Genomic DNA, 20608 nt, shown 5'->3' with positions numbered 1-20608 from the left:
GATTTAGATGGGTACAGCTCAGTTTTCTCCTTGTGATTTGGACTTTGCCTACAGATTGTGATTTAGATGGGTACAGCTCAGTTTTCTCCTTGTGATTTGGTCTTTGCCTTAAGATTGTGATTTAGATGGGTACAGCTCAGTTTTCTCCTTGTGATTTGGTCTTTGCCTTTAGATTGTGATTTAGATGGGTACAGCTCAGTTTTCTCCTTGTGATTTGGTCTTTGCCTTTAGATTGTGATTTAGATGGGTACAGCTCAGTTTTCTCCTTGTGATTTGGACTTTGCCTACAGATTGTGATTTAGATGGGTACAGCTCAGTTTTCTCCTTGTGATTTGGTCTTTGCCTTTAGAGTGTGATTTAGATGGGTACAGCTCAGTTTTCTCCTTGTGATTTGGACTTTGACTAAATGATCGCGAAATTGATATATAACGAGGTTTTGTCTTTGTGATTTGGTCTTTGAATAAAGGATTGTGATTTAGATAGGTGCAGGTCAGTTTTCTCCTTCTGATTTGGTCTTTAACTAATGATTCGTGAAATTTTTAAGTATTATGATGGTTTTTCTCCTTGTGATTTGGGCTTAGAATAATGAATCGTCAAATTGCTCTATATAATATGAAGGTATTCTTCTTAAAATTTGATTGTATTTGGCTAGACATTTGATTCTTTTTTTTTGACAGGTAGTCAATAATAGTTATGAATTAGAGTCATTCTGTGATTTCCTCAAGGCGATTACAACTAAATTGAAAAAAGAAAAAAACTAATGTTTTGTTTGGTTATTTGACTCGAGAGATATTTATCAGAAGCGTTTTCTCTTTGGAATCGAATTCCAGTTCGTGATCTAAATTCATGTGAACTTAAAGAGAAATTTCTCCTGATCAATCGACTTTAAAAGATATCGTTATCTAAATGCGCGCTTTTGCAGTGGATAGAGTTAAATTTCAGCTACCTGTACTATTCTTTGATATGGCATTCGATTCGTGTACAATAAAATAAAACGTACCTCCCGAAATAGAAATAGGCATAATTTCTCACATACAGTTCAACGAGTCCGTCACGTTTAGGACATTCGGGATCATTATATAAAAACATTTCGATGCCCGAATAAAATCAAATCCAGCTGACAAAAAGGATATCGTATAGACCGACTTTCCGTCAAAAGAGATATAGATCTTTAAGCAACAAGACACTTTTAATATTCGTCAAGAAATTCTATTAGTTTGAAGTCACTCGGGGACAAACTACTGTTCTATATTTCATTTTCAAAACGTCATGTCGTTCAATCTACAACTTTAATCAATTTATTTTTCAATTTACTGCCCCATTCTCTGTGGAATATTAAACTTGTCGAGAAAGACAACTATTTGCGAAGATTCGTCAAGATTTATGATCGCCTTCTTGACTCCAGTCATATTCTACACGTCTGGCAGGTCATAAAATTTCAATCCATTTAAGTTTATATTCAAATGTGTTGCATCAAATCTAATTTATGGATTCGAACCCACGGCACCTAATCGCTTGATATTTTACTGTACTATGTATATGTGTGTCGCATATGTGGAGTTATTTCTCGGGATTCGAACCCCAAGCACTTTATCATTCAATATCTTACTATAGTGCACCAGGTATACTTGAAAATAGTACATTTGATGTGTGTAAGGATTCGATCCCCCCAGCACCTAATCGCCTACTATAGAATAAGTACATATGTACTCCACTAAATAGTAAATTTGTACTACTATTTTCACTATCCTACAATAGTATAGCAAATAGCGATTTGTATGTGTGCCACATTTATTTTTTCTGTATTGTCCAATATGTGTGAAATAATTGCAACCTCTGCAGATTTTAAAACGAGGTCAGCGGTTGTTCTATTGTCTCATACAAAGATAGACCTAGATTGTAGATAGACCTGTTGTCGAGAAAACTCCATATGTAAAAATTGAAACTTTTTTGAGTTGACCCGGAATGGAGATTGTGGCAGAGCCAGGTTTACGTCGAGGAGGGTGTGGGAGGTGGGCGAATTATCTGAGATTGCCCGAATTTCTAACCTAGTTATGAGATCCCCCCCCCCCCCTCCTCACTTTGGCTCCGCCATTGAGTGGAAATTGCTTCTGTTTATATCACGATATTTAGATCTGTTTGGCTTAGAATTCATTTACTTTTACTTCATTCCATTTTTATCAGAGCAGTGTTTATAATCTTTCTGCAAATTGTCAAAATTTATCGATCGTACACGAACAGAATGAAATGCATGTATTGTGGTAGGGTTTAGACGTCGACATTAAGTCAACTCTCGGAAGCATTGATCATGGCATTGGAAATTGTCTTACCTTCAGTAAGTTTCGAACCTCCGCATATAATCTAATCAAGGTAACAACTTTTGTGATCAACAACGGGCGATGAACACCCAGAATTCAGAAATTTATAACAAGAATAAAATTGAATCAAAGTTCACTAACCTGTACGATTATACAACACAATAAATGAATTCTTGTCTCCATCTTGGATTTGTTCCACTTCTAAATATTTTTCTCAAATTTTGTCTTGTGTTTTCGGATTGATCGCAATTTCTTTTAGGAAGACGGTCCGGTTTGGTGCTTCTTGGTTTGTCGTTGGAATGAAAATGCACTGCAGAATTTAGGATCTTTGAAATTATTCCGCCTTTTTTTAGAAGAATATTATTGTAAAATCTTTAATTTGTGTCCCAATTTTAATGTTATATACTGAAATTTTTTTCGGAAATCAATCAAACATTACTAATTTTTCGATTCTTCTCTTGCAATTTTTTCGAAAATCAATTGAAAAGCGGAATTGATGTTGGCCGCTAATTTTCCCAAGTTTAAACTTTTTTGCGAAATTTTTCCAAACGAAAAGCACAAGGTCGATGTTTCAAATCACTTACAAATTTTCAAAAATTCACAGAACGAATTCCGAAACGAAAAAACGACGTTGCAATGTCACGTTACTGATTTTAAAGTTCTCATTAAGTTTGAAGAGTGATTAGGAGGTTTGAGTCTTATATAGTCACGATGAGGCTTGCATTAGGACTTCTGGAGGTGATTCAGGTCAAATTTACAAGCTCAAAGTCTTCCCCAATCCTTTAATGACTTGAATTTATCGTCGCCATATTGCTGACCCACTTTACAACCAATCATAACACCAGGATGTGTTATACGTCCGCATTAGAAAACCGTTATGGCGTCATTTCAATGTAAAGCTGAAGAGTCCAATTCACGGAAATTGTCGAAGGTTACCAAATCTGTACGGAAGATACGGATGCTTCTCCTTGTCGTGGAAGACCTTGGTTGAATCAGTTTCCGTCATTTAATCTAAAATCATCCTATATGTTAATATCCTATAGGCCAAGACGGTGGGTTTAATATTCCGTTATGCCCACCTGTTATCCGACAATAGCAATTTTGTCTGGTATAAGTAGGGCCTTGTTAACGAAAATTTAACCAAAACGATGTCCTGTTTTTCCGATATTCTCGAAAAGTTAACTAAGATGGAGTCAAGATCTAAGATTTACAGCAATCTGGTGATCCTAAATTTGAAATCGATTGTAGTGATTGGCAGATCAGATGAGTGGAACACTAAGCTTTTGAGAAAACAGCCCCTGATGTATCTTCTAGTCCAATCCCCTCTTCTTGGTAATAATCAAAACCATGCGTAATATAGACAGGCACTGGCTACGAGACGATTTTCTTCTTTTATTGAACAATTCAAAATCTGTTTAAGGAGTGGATTCATACTGATGGGTAGAGGAATTTTCATTGAAATTAGTGAGGAAGTGTTTTTTTGCACCCTGTTTCTTACAGATTGAATTGGATGTGGCTTATATGTTTCTATGTTAAGGGCAAATTTCACCCACCGTTTGTCCTATCGGTCATCAACAGTCATTTGGTGATTGAGTTCAGTACTTGATGGCTCAACTCTATATTACACATGCTCGTTCGAACACCGAATATAGGATTAGTCTTGCTGACGGAACTGTATATTCCTTATAAGGTTAACTATTTAGTCTTCCGTGTTTCTATCAAATGCAGCATCCCCTTCCATGAAACCTTCCAACATGTTCCTCCTTTGTTTCAATCTTTAAACTTATCATGTCTGCCATTCTTCGAGAAGCAATTAGTCTTTTCCAGCTCAAAGTCGCTCCTCTAAAATAGTAACATGGATGCTCAAGACTTCAGGGAATCACTACAGTATTTAGAGTGTGGGGAGCTATTAGGTTTTGCCCCCTCCCTCAGGCATGTGATATATCTTATTTTGAAGTGAAAATAAATGCTCTGAGTGAAGAGATATACTTCGATCTCGTAAAAAGAAAACATAGACTTTCTTGCAACATTTGAACGTTGGGAAGGGGTCAAGGACGATCTCAAATAAATGTCAAGGGCAAATTACAAGTATGAATGAATAAAAATAAGGAGAAATTCTTTTATTTAATATAAAACATACACTGCTTTAATGAAGAAACATTTGAAAATATAAGTTCGGTTTGTAACTTTGCATTATGGCGAAATATTGAAATTTCAAATTAGAAAAACAATAGTGTTTTTTTGTGAAAAAATGTCGGATGTACGAACAACCCCTTAAAATAAATTTTGTTACACCTTAACACTAATTCCCTTTAAAAACTTTCATTTTCTTAACCAGTCGCTTTAATCATCACTGACGTCACTATCGCTACTGACGTCACTATCACTACTGACGTCACTATCCACGCTGGCGTCACTATCTACGCTGGCGTTACTATCTACACTCGCGTTACTATCCATACTGACGTCACTATCCACACTGGCATCACTATCCACACTGACATCACTATCCACACTGACGTCACTATCCACACTGGAAATCGATGAATCGAGTGAGCTCCCTCCTCCTTCGGTGTCTACAAGAAAAAAAATGCATTGAAAGTAGAGCATGTCGAACATTTGTTGCAGATAGACCAAATGTAGAGTCATGGCTTAGATCTCAAACTTGCCTTTCAATAAGCTGACTGACATTCCAATCGTAATATTGCTCGAAATATATAAACAAGGGAGATAATTTGGCTTCAAGTCTGCAACCTGATGGATTAAAGGGCGCTTAAACTTCAACGGTCTGCAGTTCTTCAGAGCTGAAAAAGGGGAAGCCCAAGAGTATGCACACATTGAGCACTTTCAAATAAAAAAATATTACTTACTTGGACATGCGTAATTTAAAGTTGCTGGGTCGATACATCTGCCATACAAATCGCTAAAAAATAGATCTCCTGGACAGGTTCGAGTGGTTGTGAACGCTCTAAACATTCTAAAGTCGTCTTCGCACCTTAAGATGTAATCTTGACAGTTATTGGTTCGATCTGACTCCCCGTTACATCGGTATGCTGCTTCAGATCGGTCGAGAAGCACGACCACACAAACACATAAACCTAAAAAAATAGAATTTTGAAAAATCTCTCCACACTATCGCATCCCCACCCCCGTAAATCGAGAAGTAGAGTTAAAGGCCACGGAAATCTTTACTTACCCAACTGGATAATCATTTCCTAAAATTTCTGGTCAAAGAACAATACCAATTCAACGCAAAAGATGGTTTATCACTCACAATCCCAGTGCAACTATGGTGATCATTTACTACTCTCAATTATAAAAGGGACAGAGTGATGAGTGAACAGAGTTATATAGAATCAAGGGAGATAATATCTACAGTCATTACAGATTAGTGTGGTTATCTGCCCTTGGGCTACATTACCGACTGCTAGTGATCAAAGTGTATAGATTATCGATTACACTGATCGGAGTAGTTTGGTAATCAGGCGAGTAAAGAGATAAAAGTGGTCGTAAATGGTGAAATTCGTGATCATGTGTTGTATAAGAAAACACGATTAAAAGATTGGAAATGCGATGCTTTTTTTCGTCCATTTTATCTTAAAATAGAGTTTTACGTCGCCATATTCTATACTTAACTGGGTAATAACATATGTTTTACGGCTTACTTTCGGGCCTTTTGGAGGAAATAGAAGGATTTGCAGTTTCTGATTTAATTGTAAGCACTACTTTCAACTACTGCAGCTTTATTGGGTATTTTATTTGATTTTTACGACTACCTTTCTGTTCCTTATTTGATAATATAATCAGTGTTAATAATTCTTAATCGAAAATTGAAAGGAAATTGATGTTAACGGCTTTCATTCACCCCCTCCCCGACCTAAAAATGGCCGTATTTTACACTGCTTATCTCAGGTTTAGGATGATGCGTAGTTCAGTCGGTTAGAGCGTGGAATCACTACATGACGTCATTTGATTACTTACTTCGAACAAAAGGTTGTTATCCTTTTAATTACATGTTCTCTCCATTTTACTTCAGCGGACTGTAGGTCAGTCGGTTAGAGCGTTGGAATCATCACATGACGTCCACAAGGTTGTTATCCTTGAAAAAATGCTGGTGTCTTTCTTTCTCTTTTTCTGTTATTCCCATTCCAGAAAATAGACCGCGTCACGCTATCTTTTAGATTACTTATGTATTAAGATTAGATAAAAAGTTCAAGAATAGAGATAAATGAAGGCATATCCTTTCTTTGTATAATAACTCGCCATTTCAATTTGTTATTGAAATTAAATAGGCGGGTAACAGAAATAACACACAGGAACGAAGTTTTCGGCCATTTTGAATCTCATTCTCGACTTAATACGTCGAATAAAAGGTATAACATTTCAACTTTGCCTTCAAATGACACTTAAAGTGTTAGAAATGGCTTTAAATGTGATTTGAAGGCTTTGTCGAAATACTATCGAAATATATTATTACTTTTATCGAAATTCAACATATCAAGTTAAAGAAGATATACTTGATACTTGATCAACTGCATTATCGCCCTTTCCCTTATAAATCCTTCATAACTTTCTCTTATGTTTTCCCTGAAATGATTTTCGCCCAAGAGAATATAGCCTGAATGAATATAAAGAAAAGTAAAAGATTTTGATCAAGGACCAGCCAGTAGAAAGGATCCTTTGTGAATAGTTATTGTTATACTTGAAAAATAAGGACGTAAAACTCGATTTCGTTTCATTTCATTTCTACTTTTTTTCTCTCGACTAAACGTTTTTATAGAGCTCATACATTCTTACAGGCACACAAAAAACTCGTATACAGGCGAAAAACAAGATTGCATGTCAAGATGCCATTATCTGCAAAATAATGATGGTTTTCTTTTTGATAAAGAAACGTGTTGGTGTCCATCAATTGTCGATCGACCCTATTTAGATCTCTCAACGAGAAGTCAGAATCATTTACTACAAACGTAAGTAATCAACCCTATATCACTAGCCTTGTTATTATTTTCATATTAATTGAAGAGTAATAATACTAGATCCACGAGCTTCGCATGGTTCCGAAGCAGTGCTTAACTATTTTGTTTTTTTTTCGCTTAAAACCGATCCATAAAATGGGTCAATTATGTAAGCTATTTGATTAATTGGTGTTATTTAATGAATTATCATGTCTTCTTAATCATATCATTATGTTCTTATTGCATATAACCAATCATAAATGTCCATGTATGTACAGTCTGGATAAACAAAAAATAAAGACTTTTTGACCTTTCTTGATCGGTCACTCATTGGAATTCTGCTGGTAATTCTCTTCTAATTTAGCTCATCTTTAAACATTAAATGTGTGATTTGGTCAATTGTCCTATTTGTTTGGTGAGCAGCTGTCGGTACACCGTAAAACCTACAGATATCTAACTGTTGCGTAAAAATCTTCCATGCAGATATCATCCACCAATGACGTCATAGAATTGGCAATATTGACTTAGTTGTATGTTAATAACGACAAGAAAAATTGAACGGTCGTCAACTTTTCTGACACATTAATAAGATTTTAAGTCTTAACCGCTAAACAGATCAAAATGGAATGTCACTGACCAAGTTGAGAGAACATATTAACAACTATATTGGATAGAGTACGTTAAAAAGCATTTTGCTTTGAGATCAACAAGAATTTTAATGAAATGATTTAAGTACATAAGCACACAAACGACTTTTTGCTTTGTGGTATTATTGTATTAAAACAGTTTGTTCACTGATGAGTGTTTTATTAATCAAGTTTGTGCAAAATTTTAATCTGTATTTAATCTAAGAGTTTTATTATTCCTTTAAAGATAGGTTCCCTTCTTTTCATTTATGAAAATGAAAATGCTAATACTTATATGTATAGAAAGTAGGGGTGTTCTTATGACTTTGGAAAAATTTGTCTCATAATTAATTCATGATTAGCTAAATAAGAAGAAAATTTCCAGCAGAATTCCAATGAGTGACCGATAAAGATAGGTCAAAAAGTCTTTTCATGTTTATCCAGAATTAATCGAATAGTTAATTTGCTTAATTTGACACTAAAAAATTAGGAAACCCAACTATAAGAGATAAGACAACAGGTTTATTGAGTACGAAGGAGAACACAGAAAAAATTGTTGCTTTGTGGAATTATAGATTAAAACGGTTTATGGAGTTCTATCACCTAGTTAAAAGAATTATTATCCTTTTAATATCCAATAACTTGATTAAATCGTACTCTAATCTCTAATCTCCTTCTAGTTTATTGAACTGATTCAAAGTTAATAATGACCTGTTTCTCTCTGTCAGTGTTTGAGGAAGGGGAGATCAGAAAAGCGTCTTATTGTACGGATGAATTCAACAGGGTGCTATAGACTGTGCTATAGACACGTCGACAATAATAGAAAAAATAGGGCTAATATTCTTGAAAAAAGTTCTCCCCATCATCTGTTTTCATTAGCCCAATGAGATGCAAAAACCGTACTGTAATTGTTATTATTCATTAACACCTGATACCATGGTGGGCGAGAGTCGTCCCGATGTCGGCTAATATCATCTATATAATCTTATTACTCATAATTATATTGACTGCTTTCTAGTCTAAATTAATAACATTAGCTTGTTTATTAAATTTCTACATCAATAATAAATAGCCACATATCAGGACATTGAAATTACTCGGATTTAAAGGGATTTTTAACAAGTTATAACTATAATCTTTATCAGGAACACGTATTGCATCAATTTGCATGTGCCAATTTTCAATCAGACGTCTGCGATTTGCAATTCCACTTCACTTATCATTTTAAGATGCTTGAGATACTTATTTTATCTTAGAAATGAAATGAAATAAATGGAGTTTTACGTCTAATATTGTCTTAGAACCTTTGCAATAATGATGTCATTATCGTTTAGTTTTAGTGAAATTGCCAGAACCACAAACGTCACACTTAAAATTGGAATGGTGTAAATCGCAGGATGCGTTCAGCATGCGGATACACATTAAAAGTTAAAACTTCTTTACAATCCCTTTAAGAGAGTTAATAAGATTACCCTTAGTAACGTCAACCATACAGAACCATTCAAGTGACAGCTAATATGATTGTCTTGTTTTTACAATAGTCGACTCGCAACTTGCCAGTAACCGCTTTTGAGATCTAATGAAGTAAATGATACGGTAGATTAATAGAAAGACACTAGCGTGTAATTACCAAGGCTTAAGTTTGATACAATCACAGTTATTTGGTACAATACTACTGGAATCTAGACAGAACCTTATCCTTTCAACTTGTTTAATTATTAGTTTAAGTGGAAACGTCCAAGGCTTCTGGTTTTTAAATCGTATTAAACTGGCATTAAATTATACAGCAGTCCGTCTCTTGGTTTCATCATGAAGCGACAATTACAGACATTAGAGATAAATGGTATATCTTTACGACTCGGAATAACAATTGGCCTTGTCGTTCCAAGAACTTTTTTTTTTCGGAACATTTGAATGAAAACAACGTTTGCCTGCAGCAATAAGTACCAAATGCTTTGAATTCAGAGATAATGTTTTAGACGAACGAGTCTATATAGTAATCATTATAAGTCATTCAGAAGTGTCCTCAGTGTAAACAAGACCTAATTTTAAGTTTCTTGCCTGCAGTGACTCATAAAAATAAGCTATTGTAGGCGACGGCTTATAGTTAAGTCCAAAATTTTTCTTTTTTCTGTCAAAGAAATGTGATTTAAAAATTGATGCCTGCAGCCACTAACAATAATGATTTTAAGTTTATGATTAAGTCGATTGTGTTCTGAAGAAAAATATTCCATCTTCTCACGCGTAATGCCTGGTGCCATTGTGTAACCGGGCATCTCTTCCGGAGATTCCACATAACGGATATTGTTTATTTGGTATATTTCTCATATCAGAAAGCTTAATTTAAGATGTTGCCCCCAGGCGTCTAATACCTTGACTACAATACTCATCTTTTATCACGGAATACGGCGATTTGATTTGTTTGTATGCCAGCGAATGCAGCCAATCAGAACCATAAAAACTGGAAACATGATGGTTTATTGTTTATATACTTTCAGTCAAAAACTGCAAACTTCCTTGATACAAGAATATCGGCTATTGCATTCTTCTGATCACATCGTACTTTAACGATTTATGTTGTGAGAAATAATATTTCCGTTTCAGCCTTAAATAAACCATGCTCCAAGCGAAAAACCAGCCCTTTGATAGATTTAGTTCCGGAGAAAAAGTTGTTTCCCACTCAATACATTAAGAGTCTTATTATTTATGTCGTCTGATAGTTCACTTTCATTTTGCATGAATAATGATAATAAACGTACATGATAAGAAACTTACATGGGTCAGAGATAGGTCCATTACACAAGGACATTGTCCTGTTTAATATTCAATATTCAGGTTCAAAACGTAAGACATAAACTCTATTTCATTTCATTAGTCCAATACGGTATAGAACAGTAGGATATAAAACTCTATTTCATTTCATTAGTCATTTCATTAGTCCAATAAGATACAGAACAGTAGGATATAAAACTCCATTTCATTTCATTAGTCCAATACGGTATAGAACAGTAGGATATAAAACTCTATATTAGTTCATTTTCCTAATAAGTTACAGAAGGACATAAAACCCCTATTTTACTTCATTAGCCCAGTAAAATACTGAAAGTAAATGGAAAAATCTATGTCATTTCATCTCATAATCTCAACAGAATGAAATTAAATTATATTTCATTTCATTAGCTCAATAAGTTACAGAACAATAGGATATAAAACTCTATTTCATTTCATTAGACCAATAAGATACAGAACAGTAGAATATTGAACTCTATTTCATTTCATTAGTCTAATAAGATACAGAACAGTAGGATATAAAACTCTATTTCATTTCATTAGTCCAATAAAATACAGAACAGTAGGATATAAAACTATATTTCATTTCATTAGACCAATAAGATACAGAACAGTAGGACATAAAACTCTATTTCATTTCATTAGACCAATAAGATACAAAACAGTAGAATATAAAACTCTATTTCATTTCATCAATCGAATAAGATACAGAATAGGTGGATTTAAAACTCTATTTCATTTCATCACTCGAATAAGATACAGAATAATTGGATTTAAAACTCTATTTCATTTCATCAATCGAATAAGATACAGAATAGGTGGATTTAAAACTCTATTTCATTTCATCAATCGAATAAGATACAGAATAGTTGGATTTAAACCCCCATTCCATTTCATTAACTCAATTATTTGCATAAAAAGTGTAATATTCCATTTCATTTACCTTTAATTCTCAACAGACGTTTAGAATTTAAAGTAGATAAAGATTGAAGTTCCATTTCAATTGTCCAATTATCATGCCTATTCGACATAATTGCATGCGAGCGTGGACGATTGAAATTCTACATAGGAATACAAATGTATAAATCATTAATTCAATCCTTGTAATTTAATTATAAGAACAACATTAAGTTTGATTTCATCATTCGCACTTAATTTGTCTGGATCGGTGTTTCATTAAGCTACCTCTTAGCGTTTGAATAATTAGGGGATTTAATTGAACTTGCTCGATATATTGAGGGTATGGGGGTTCGGTGAGGTCATAGGTGGAGATGATACCTTCGATACTTTTTGACCCGGTATCCGTCTGTGAGCGACGTAGGTCGGAGGAGAGAGACTAATACGGAGAAGTGTCTAGTCATTCGGGTCAGATAATAACCCTATGATCTACAAGCTGTAGACTTTTGAAAATCGAATTGAGCAATGCTTATTCCGTTGATTTGGTAAAGTTTCCCGCGTGGCACATTTCATGGTATTGTATTTTTTATTAGCATATTCGGCTACAGAAAATTAAGACGTAAAATTCAATTTCATTTTCCTTTAGCAAACTGTTAAAGTGATCCTTTTTGCCAACTCTATGGCGTAGTCCATTTTTTACTAGTCTCGTCAGCTAGAGAAAATTAGGACGTACACTTAATTTCTTCTAGCAACCCGTCAAAATATCTTTAATTGACCACTGCTTGGCGTTGTTCAATTCTTTTCAATTTCGCCAAGTGCTTGTCGAGATTCTGTCGAGTGATTTATGATTGGATCATGCAAGTGGCTGAATCTTAGACTAACAGCAGTTTACTACGTTCGCTGGTAAAATATTAAATAGTTATAAGACTTAACACTATAGTACCTATCAGACGTTAATAATTCTCTTATTTCATTATATACTATGAAATATACTTAATAACCATAGGTATATGATCATGTTGGAATTTCATAAATAATAATATAACATTTGTAACAGACGCTAAGTCGTTACACAATGTTCATAATTCCCAGTTTTACATGATGTTTAAATCTTTGAAAATAAAATGAACTTGTTCTAATATCTTTGCCAGTGACATTCGACATTGATTTCGCTTTGTGGTTATGACATGCGTATTGGTTTAAATTTCTTTTTGAGTATCAAATGAAGGTAAGGTTAGTTGATTTAAGCTCACATAAGCTCACCATATTGCATGTTTTTGGACACCCCGATTACGTCGTCATAACCATTTTTGTTACTAAAAATAGCTGACCAATGAATTTACCTCTTGACCTTGTATCACGTAGGACACAAAAACAGGCATCTTTAGCGCAGAAATGTCTCGTACGAAGTAGTTCCCAAAGCAGGCAACCTTAAGTAGTCGAAGTAGTCTCTTAAAACAGTCACGTAAAGCAGGCAACCTTAACGCGTAAATGTCGCATGTATGAATTAATACATCATTTTTATGTAGACGAGACCTTGAAATAAAATTACGTCTGGCATTTTGTTGTTTATGTGTGACATTCCGACCGGAAATAGAAATGTCACCAGGCGACGAGATCGATCTTTTAGAGATCGGCAATCTCTGATTATTCCATGAAAAATTGATTAAATGCTACGGTCGGTTATCGGAAAGGTATTATCTCGTGAGACTCGTTAAAGCCCACACTTCATGCCCCAGACCGCACAAGAATGTCTGGTTGTTCGGATGGCTTCGTGTGATGCAGGCTGTGTACGTTAAAGATCTCCCCGTAGTGACCAGTAACCCCTAAACGCTATCTGCTAGCTATTAAGCATTGTATTTTGACCGAAAAAGGGGGAACTGCCACTGTACCAAGACTAGGCATTAGTTACTCACAGAAAAAAATCGAAACTTCAAAAAAAAACCTTAAAAACAAATACAAAACCCGAAAACAAAACCCCAAAACAATCGCTGACAAGAAGGCATTGTATTAGCCTATACCATCCTGACCCAAGCCAGGGAAACTTTCAACCACTGTACCAAGCTAGCTATTTAATTTGTTCCTGTCATTCAATGTATTGTCCCCATGGGCTGATATTAGACAGGTCCATGTGTATTGGACCTAACTCTGACACATGTAAACTAAATAGTCTATGTTTTACCAATGGATTGAATGTTAGACAGGACCATGTCCTTGTGTATTGGACCTACATCTGACCAATGTAACCTAAGGAGTCTATGTTTGTCTCCATGGGTTGAATAATATTAAACAGGACCATGCCACGTAGGTGTAAAGGACTCAATTCAACTCATGTAAAATAAATAGTTTATTATTTTCATTAACACACAAGAAATTCGCATGTCTTTTATCCATGTTTCTAACAACTGGCTTCTGGTACGTTACCATTTACAAGTTGTTGATAATAGATTCACGTGGAGTCTCTCCCTTCGTGTTCATAGTTTGATTGATAGCTTATTTAAAATTCAATTATAAAATGAATAGGTCCCCAGGTATGTTTTTTCAAAGACGGTTTGACATAGAAAAACTGCCATTTTTTCGATGTCGCTTTGACAAAATCAAACTCCAAACGGACATTATTAGAATTATGGACTCCCTGAATGGAATGTCAGCTTGACAAACCAAAATATCAAATAAGAATAATTAGCTATGTGAACTCTCTGAAAAGGGTGCTGAGTTTACAAACCAAGATACGAAATATACATTAGCTATGTTGACTCTCTGAATGGAATTTCGAGTTGACCAACTTATATGCCAAATAATTAGCGATGTAGCTCGAGATTTCAGGCTGACAAATCTAAATACCAAAATAAAAGGAATTAGCAATATGGACTAATCTATTAAGCAAAATAGATATACATGTTATTAGCTATGTGGACTCTCTGAATGGAATGTCAAGTTGACAAACCTTTGTGGTCTCTCTAATATGAATATCGAGTTGACAAACAAACCCCCGTGGTAGCGTCAGATGTTCGGAGAGCGTGAGCAAAAACTGTATGCACTTAACAGAATTCACATTGCTCAACACGTGCATAGCAGTTGCATGACTGAAACGATTGTCTTAAAAGATTTATTTTGCTCCGAGTGGGTTTTCTTACAAGCAAAACATCATTACTAATTGATAATCTCAATCTTTTTCACGTCTCCATGTTCTTTTGAAGTATGCATGCCGGCAAAAATAACGTACGACGACATAGAGGTGTATAGTGTTTTTGTTCATACGTTCTAGCAAATGTAACATACGTCAACATACTGGATTTAAGCTTGCATGCTAGTTCACGTAACATACAATAACATACGCCAACATAATGGTGCATTTTTTAAAAAAATTTGTGTGCTAGTTAACATTTTGACAAAAAAAAACATGCCAGCAATAATGACATACGACAACATCATTGTTTTTTGTGTGCGTGACACAATGAAGAATTATTTTTTGCTTGCGTGTCGCTAATAGTTTTTTTTAAAAATTTGTGTGCTAGTGAACATATTATAAAAACACGGGTTTATAGAGTTTTGTATAAACGTGCTAGCAACAAAACATACGACAACATAGTGGATAATAGTTTTTTTTTAGACGTTTGCGTGCTAGTAAACATTATATACACCAGTAGAGAGGTTTATACTGCTTGTGCTAGTAAGCATATAAAATACACCAACACAGAGGTGCTAGCAAAAATAACATACGCCAACATGATGAATAATTTTTTTAAAAGTTTGCGTGCCTGCAAAAATAACATACGCCAACGTCGTTTTTAAGTTTGCTAGCAATGACAGCATACGACAACAAGGTGGATCATTGGTCTTTGCATGCGAGCTAGCAAAAGTAACATAGAATGTTCAAACAAAACTGTTGTTATTCAGAGTTTCACGCTATGCGATCTTCAGACAACTGACCTATTTTCAGCCTTCTTCTCATTTGAAGTTGAACCTTTGTGAAATTAATAGAAAGTTAAACAAAAGAACAGAAAATAGCACTTCAAAGTTTTAAAACGTTTATTGTTCAAATAATTGATGAAACCTTGTCGAAGAAGATGAATGTATCAATTTGAAGCGCTAGAGATAAATAAATATGTTATTTGTCAATACATCCCATAAAAAGGTTTTGTTCAGCAAACTTGAAAAGGATTTCAGACGTGATCATCTCTCTTCCTCCAGTAATTTGTTTCATCTGTTTTCCTTGTGTTCTGTTTTCTTGTACACTCCAACTGCAGAAAACGTGACTGATGATGTCTACCGATTTTTTTTTCGACTTTTTTTTACATAAAGTAGAGCTTACTTAAAGGGATTGTGAAACAATTTTATAAACTTTTTATGTGTTTTGTCGACACTGATTTGTAGCATTCCAATTTTCAGTCAGACGTTTGTTGTTCCTTCACACCCACTTGAACTAAATGTTTGATGACGGAACTAATCGTAAAGCCTACTTGCATTAAAGGTCCCAGAAAATTTGTGGCCCCTGCTCGGCCCCTTAAACTAGTTTCTCCTAGAAACGCCACTGTGAAAATGTTATCTAAACTCCTAGATTTTTAAAATACTATTATGACCAAATTATAGATGATGATACTAATATCCAGGCTCTCGGCGCCACGAAAGTTTTGCTCAAAAAATATGAGAATGCAGATTCAAATTGGTTTATTAGAATTTTGATTTATTTCTTCTGCTTTTGGTTATTAACTTCATAAATGTTGTGCTTTATTCTGAAAAATAGAAAAAAGGGTGTATAATCCATGTTTTATGAGAAAGATTTGTGAAATATGTAAAATTTTGAAAAAAGTTAAAACAGAAGTGACAAAAATGCAAGATAATAAATTTGAAAGTTATGAAAAATAACAAAAATGACAGCTATAAAATATAAAAAAATGACAAAAAGTGGGAAAATTGAAATTTTGAAAGTGCAAAAAGAATGCAAAATCGATGGAGTATAATTCTGAGAAAAATGAATAATGAGTTTTATGTGGAAAAAAATGACAAAAAAACGTTATAATGATGATCTCGAAATTTAAATTTATTGGACAATTTTTTTAGATTTGGGTGAAAAAATGAAAATAGATTTTCAATGGTTGTCATCTATTTTTGATTTATTTTAAAACTTATCCTTCGATTCATGTTCCTTTTACGTGGGAGATCAGTTAGATACATCGTAGGTGTACAAAGTGACAACACATCTTAGACCCGACCAGATCTAACGAAGAATCAACAACGAAACCAACAACACCGAATCATTCAATTTGAACCAATCCAACTACCAACTACTACGACTACCAACAACTACCTAATTTGTGATATCAGCATACTCTGGAAGCGAACGTAATCTTGTCATCTACCAACAACTACCTAGACCTCAACTTTACCCTTTTTGATGAATTGTAGGGCAACGGGGCGTCGGATGTTAAAACAGAAAAGTGAAACGTTATCTGCATAATAAAAAGGCTATATCTCAAGTTTTTTTTGTTATACGTTACGTTAGCTTTAAAAACAGCTTTAAGAATTGTCAAGAACAGGTATCGAGTTCTATTCAAGACATTACCAATCTCATTTATTGCCAGGTTTGGTATACGTAGAATGGTAGCTTTAAAAAAGTTTAAGCAAAATATAAGCAAATTGTATTGAGTTCTATTTTTATAACAGCATGACAGCTTTAAGAACATGTTATTACAAGGAAATTGGTTGGTAGATGACAAATTAACTTCCGCTTCCAGTTTACTGATATCGCAGACTGACAAACAATGGAATCTATTTTTATAACAGCATGGTAGCTTTAAGAACATGTACTTACAAGCGAATTGTATTGAGTCCTTTTTTTTTTATAACAACATGGTAGTTTTAAGAACATGTACTTACAAGCGAATTGTATTGAGTCCTTTTTTTATAACAACATGGTAGCTTTAAGAACATATAATTACAAGCAAATTATATGGAGTTTTTAAAATCGAACACAGCATGATTACTTTGTAATAAAGATATTTTTAAACCAAGATAACAATGATTGACAGCGAGTGGTCAATATGGATTGTGTAACACGTGATTTGTTTCCTTCGAAGACATGAAGTACATATAATTAAATAAAGATTCGTTTTTGCTAGATTGGTGGCTTTTCGTAGAATAAGGATTGTCAAGCAAAAATGTTTATGCATTTCCAGGTACAATTCCAAACATAAATCCAAACAGTCCACTTTATTTTTTAGGTAGAATTAAAGGGATTGTACAGAGGTTTTCTAAATAACATATAGAGCCTTATGTCATACAAGCATATATTTGCGATTGGTGATGTTATATAACGCTTAGTTTTAGTGGAATTGCAGGAACCACAGACGTCTGACTAAAAATTGATGCTATCAGTGTCTCCGTTATCATCATGTAGTTTGTAAATGAAGTTTGTAGGCCTAATATCTTGATATGGTGAGATACGTTGTGTGTAGACAAGAAACATAAAATTGTGAAGATGAACTTTGTAAGTTCTTGAGTTTGAGAAGATGCGTTGTGTGTAGCCGTGAAACATGACATTTTAGGATGGAGTTTGTTATATCTTGATATGGTGAAGATGGAGTTTGTTATATCTTGATATGGTGAAGATGGAGTTTGTTATATCTTGATATGGTGAAGATGAAGTTTGTTATATCTTAATATGGTGAAGATGAAGTTTGTTATATCTTAATATGGTGAAGATGGAGTTTGTTATATCTTGATATGGTGAAGATGGAGTTTGTTATATCTTGATATGGTGAAGATGAAGTTTGTTATATCTTAATATGGTGAAGATGGAGTTTGTTATATCTTAATATGGTGAAGATGAAGTTTGTTATATCTTGATATGGTGAAGATGAAGTTTGTTATATCTTGATATGGTGAAGATGGAGTTTGTTATATCTTGATATGGTGAAGATGGAGTTTGTTATATCTTGATATGGTGAAGATGGAGTTTGTTATACCTTGATATGGTGAAGATGGAGTTTGTTATATCTTGATATGGTGAAGATGGAGTTTGTAGCCATAAAACATGATGGTGTATCTAGGTCTGAAATTGATGGGCTTTTAAACCCGTCTCTATCTCTAGGAGCTGGAGCCATTAATCCACCAGCTCAACCTTCGTTTAACCTCAAAACATTTGCACTTTCAGAGTACAAATGAACTGTTCTTTCTTTTGATTTCTTCCTTAAAAAAAGAAAAAAAACTATATTTTACAAGGATAACAACTTAGGTTTACAGTTAAGGATCCTTTCTACCAGCTGGTCCTTGTTAGGGTTGATCTTTCCTGGATTATCAATACTCATTTACAGCTGGGTCGACTGGAATTATGAGGGAAGATGACTTATTCAAGGTCATCAGATTATCACACGCCGATTGAAAATTGAACCCACATCCGCCATTTGCTCAACGTAACCTAGTCTTCTATGCGTCTGCAATTAATTACTCGAAAGATTTTAATCTACATTCTAATCAGTACAATCTTATTTAGTAACAACATGTTTCAGGTTCTGTTTTCACATTTCTAGTATTTTACACTAACATTCTAAAAAAAAGTTTCGGTTATATGGAATTAAGAAAATGCAAGATTTAGCTGAATGTTAGTCGCATCAGCTGGTAAAGCAAATAATTCAACGATTAAATCCCTTTAAGAAATCAAGTATGAAAACATCGGATCAATTTCCCCTTAATTTTCCACCATTTTAGGTTTAACGTGAGTGATATTTGAAGATGTCGCTCAAGGCATCAAAGCGAATAATAGAAAATATTAGGCTAATTAGGAAGAGGTTATTCTTTTTGCGAGATTACGTTTTAGAAAAAATACGATTATTGAAAAACTACGAAGGAATTATGAAGCCAATTAGAAATGTAAAGGATTTATTTTTGGTTAATTAATTTTTTTTTATGAAATTGTAATCGATACTCGTTCTTGATATTTAGTTATAAAAGGTCATCGTTCACTGTCAACACGGTTTTAAGTAACATATCTTTGGAGCTGAGAATATGCTGAGGTTAAAAGAGAATGCAAAACTCGCTAGTTAACTCAGCATCTCTTTCAGAGAATCCACATAGCTAATAATATTTACATTTAGGTTTTCCAACCCATCATCCCTTTCAGAGAGTCCACATAGCTAATATTATTTACTTGATCTTTTAGTTTGTCAACTTGACACCACTTTCATAGAGTCCATATAGCTTATATCATTTACTTGATCTTTTGGTTTGTCAACTTGACACCACTTTCATAGAGTCCACAGAGCTAATATCATTTACTTGATCTATGGGTTTGTCAACTTGACACCACTTTCATAGAGTCCACATAGCTAATATCATTTACTTGATCTATGGGTTTGTCAACTCATCATCTCTTTCAGAGAGTCCACATAGCTTATATTAATTTGCTCTTTTGGTTTGTCAACTTGACACCACTTTCAGAGAGTCCACATAGCTCAGAATATTTATTTGCACCAGTCGGTGAACTTCGACGACCATATAAATCCCTTAAAGTTATCAAATAAATTCTACCCTCGCCCCACAGCTATATATGGGACTGTTTCTGCTTATCTTGCTCTCTTGATCGCCCACGCAGCAGCTAACTCCTTTAGAGAGTTCACAAAGCTAAAATTCTATGATTTATGAGACCGTAGCATCGTCAAACTTTTAGTTAGGTTAAATTTGCACCTTTACTAAGAGAGTCTCTTTAATATTCCAAATTCCAATAAAAAAAACTTAGGCTCTCTTTAAGCCGTGTACGCACCAAGTGGTCCGGCTTTATTGTCATATTAATGTTTTTTGATCATCAATCAGTCGCAACGACTTCCGAATTGAAATAGAAAGAAACGACGTAGACGGATGAAAAACAGCAGGACGTAAAAGGAAGGAAGTCCGGTTTAAACTATGCGATTTTTTGCGGTGCTTTTATGACGCAATAATGCCTCCGACAGGGCAATAAACAAAGTATCTATCATTTTTTGGTGGTACTTTATGGCGCAGTATGTGCTTTCTTAGGACTTCC

General features: G+C 34.3%; 1 protein-coding gene across 1 annotated transcript; it reads right to left on the bottom strand.

Moving 5' to 3' along the window:
• Positions 1 to 4414: 4414 nt before the first annotated feature.
• On the bottom strand, positions 4415 to 12971 carry LOTGIDRAFT_230026 (hypothetical protein; the record flags this gene model as incomplete). Its single annotated transcript, XM_009046232.1, has 4 exons — positions 4415 to 4894; positions 5189 to 5416; positions 11636 to 11753; positions 12933 to 12971. 4 exons carry the CDS (start codon positions 12969 to 12971, stop codon positions 4662 to 4664), a joined length of 618 nt encoding a protein of 205 aa, XP_009044480.1. The 3' UTR covers positions 4415 to 4661.
• Between the last annotated feature and the right edge of the window lie 7637 nt (positions 12972 to 20608).

Source organism: Lottia gigantea (assembly GCF_000327385.1).
Source record: "Lottia gigantea unplaced genomic scaffold LOTGIsca_10, whole genome shotgun sequence".
NCBI classification, from domain to species: Eukaryota; Metazoa; Mollusca; class Gastropoda; family Lottiidae; genus Lottia; species Lottia gigantea.
The sequence above is the reverse complement of the archived record's forward strand: the minus strand, read 5'-3'. Positions and strand labels throughout refer to the sequence as shown.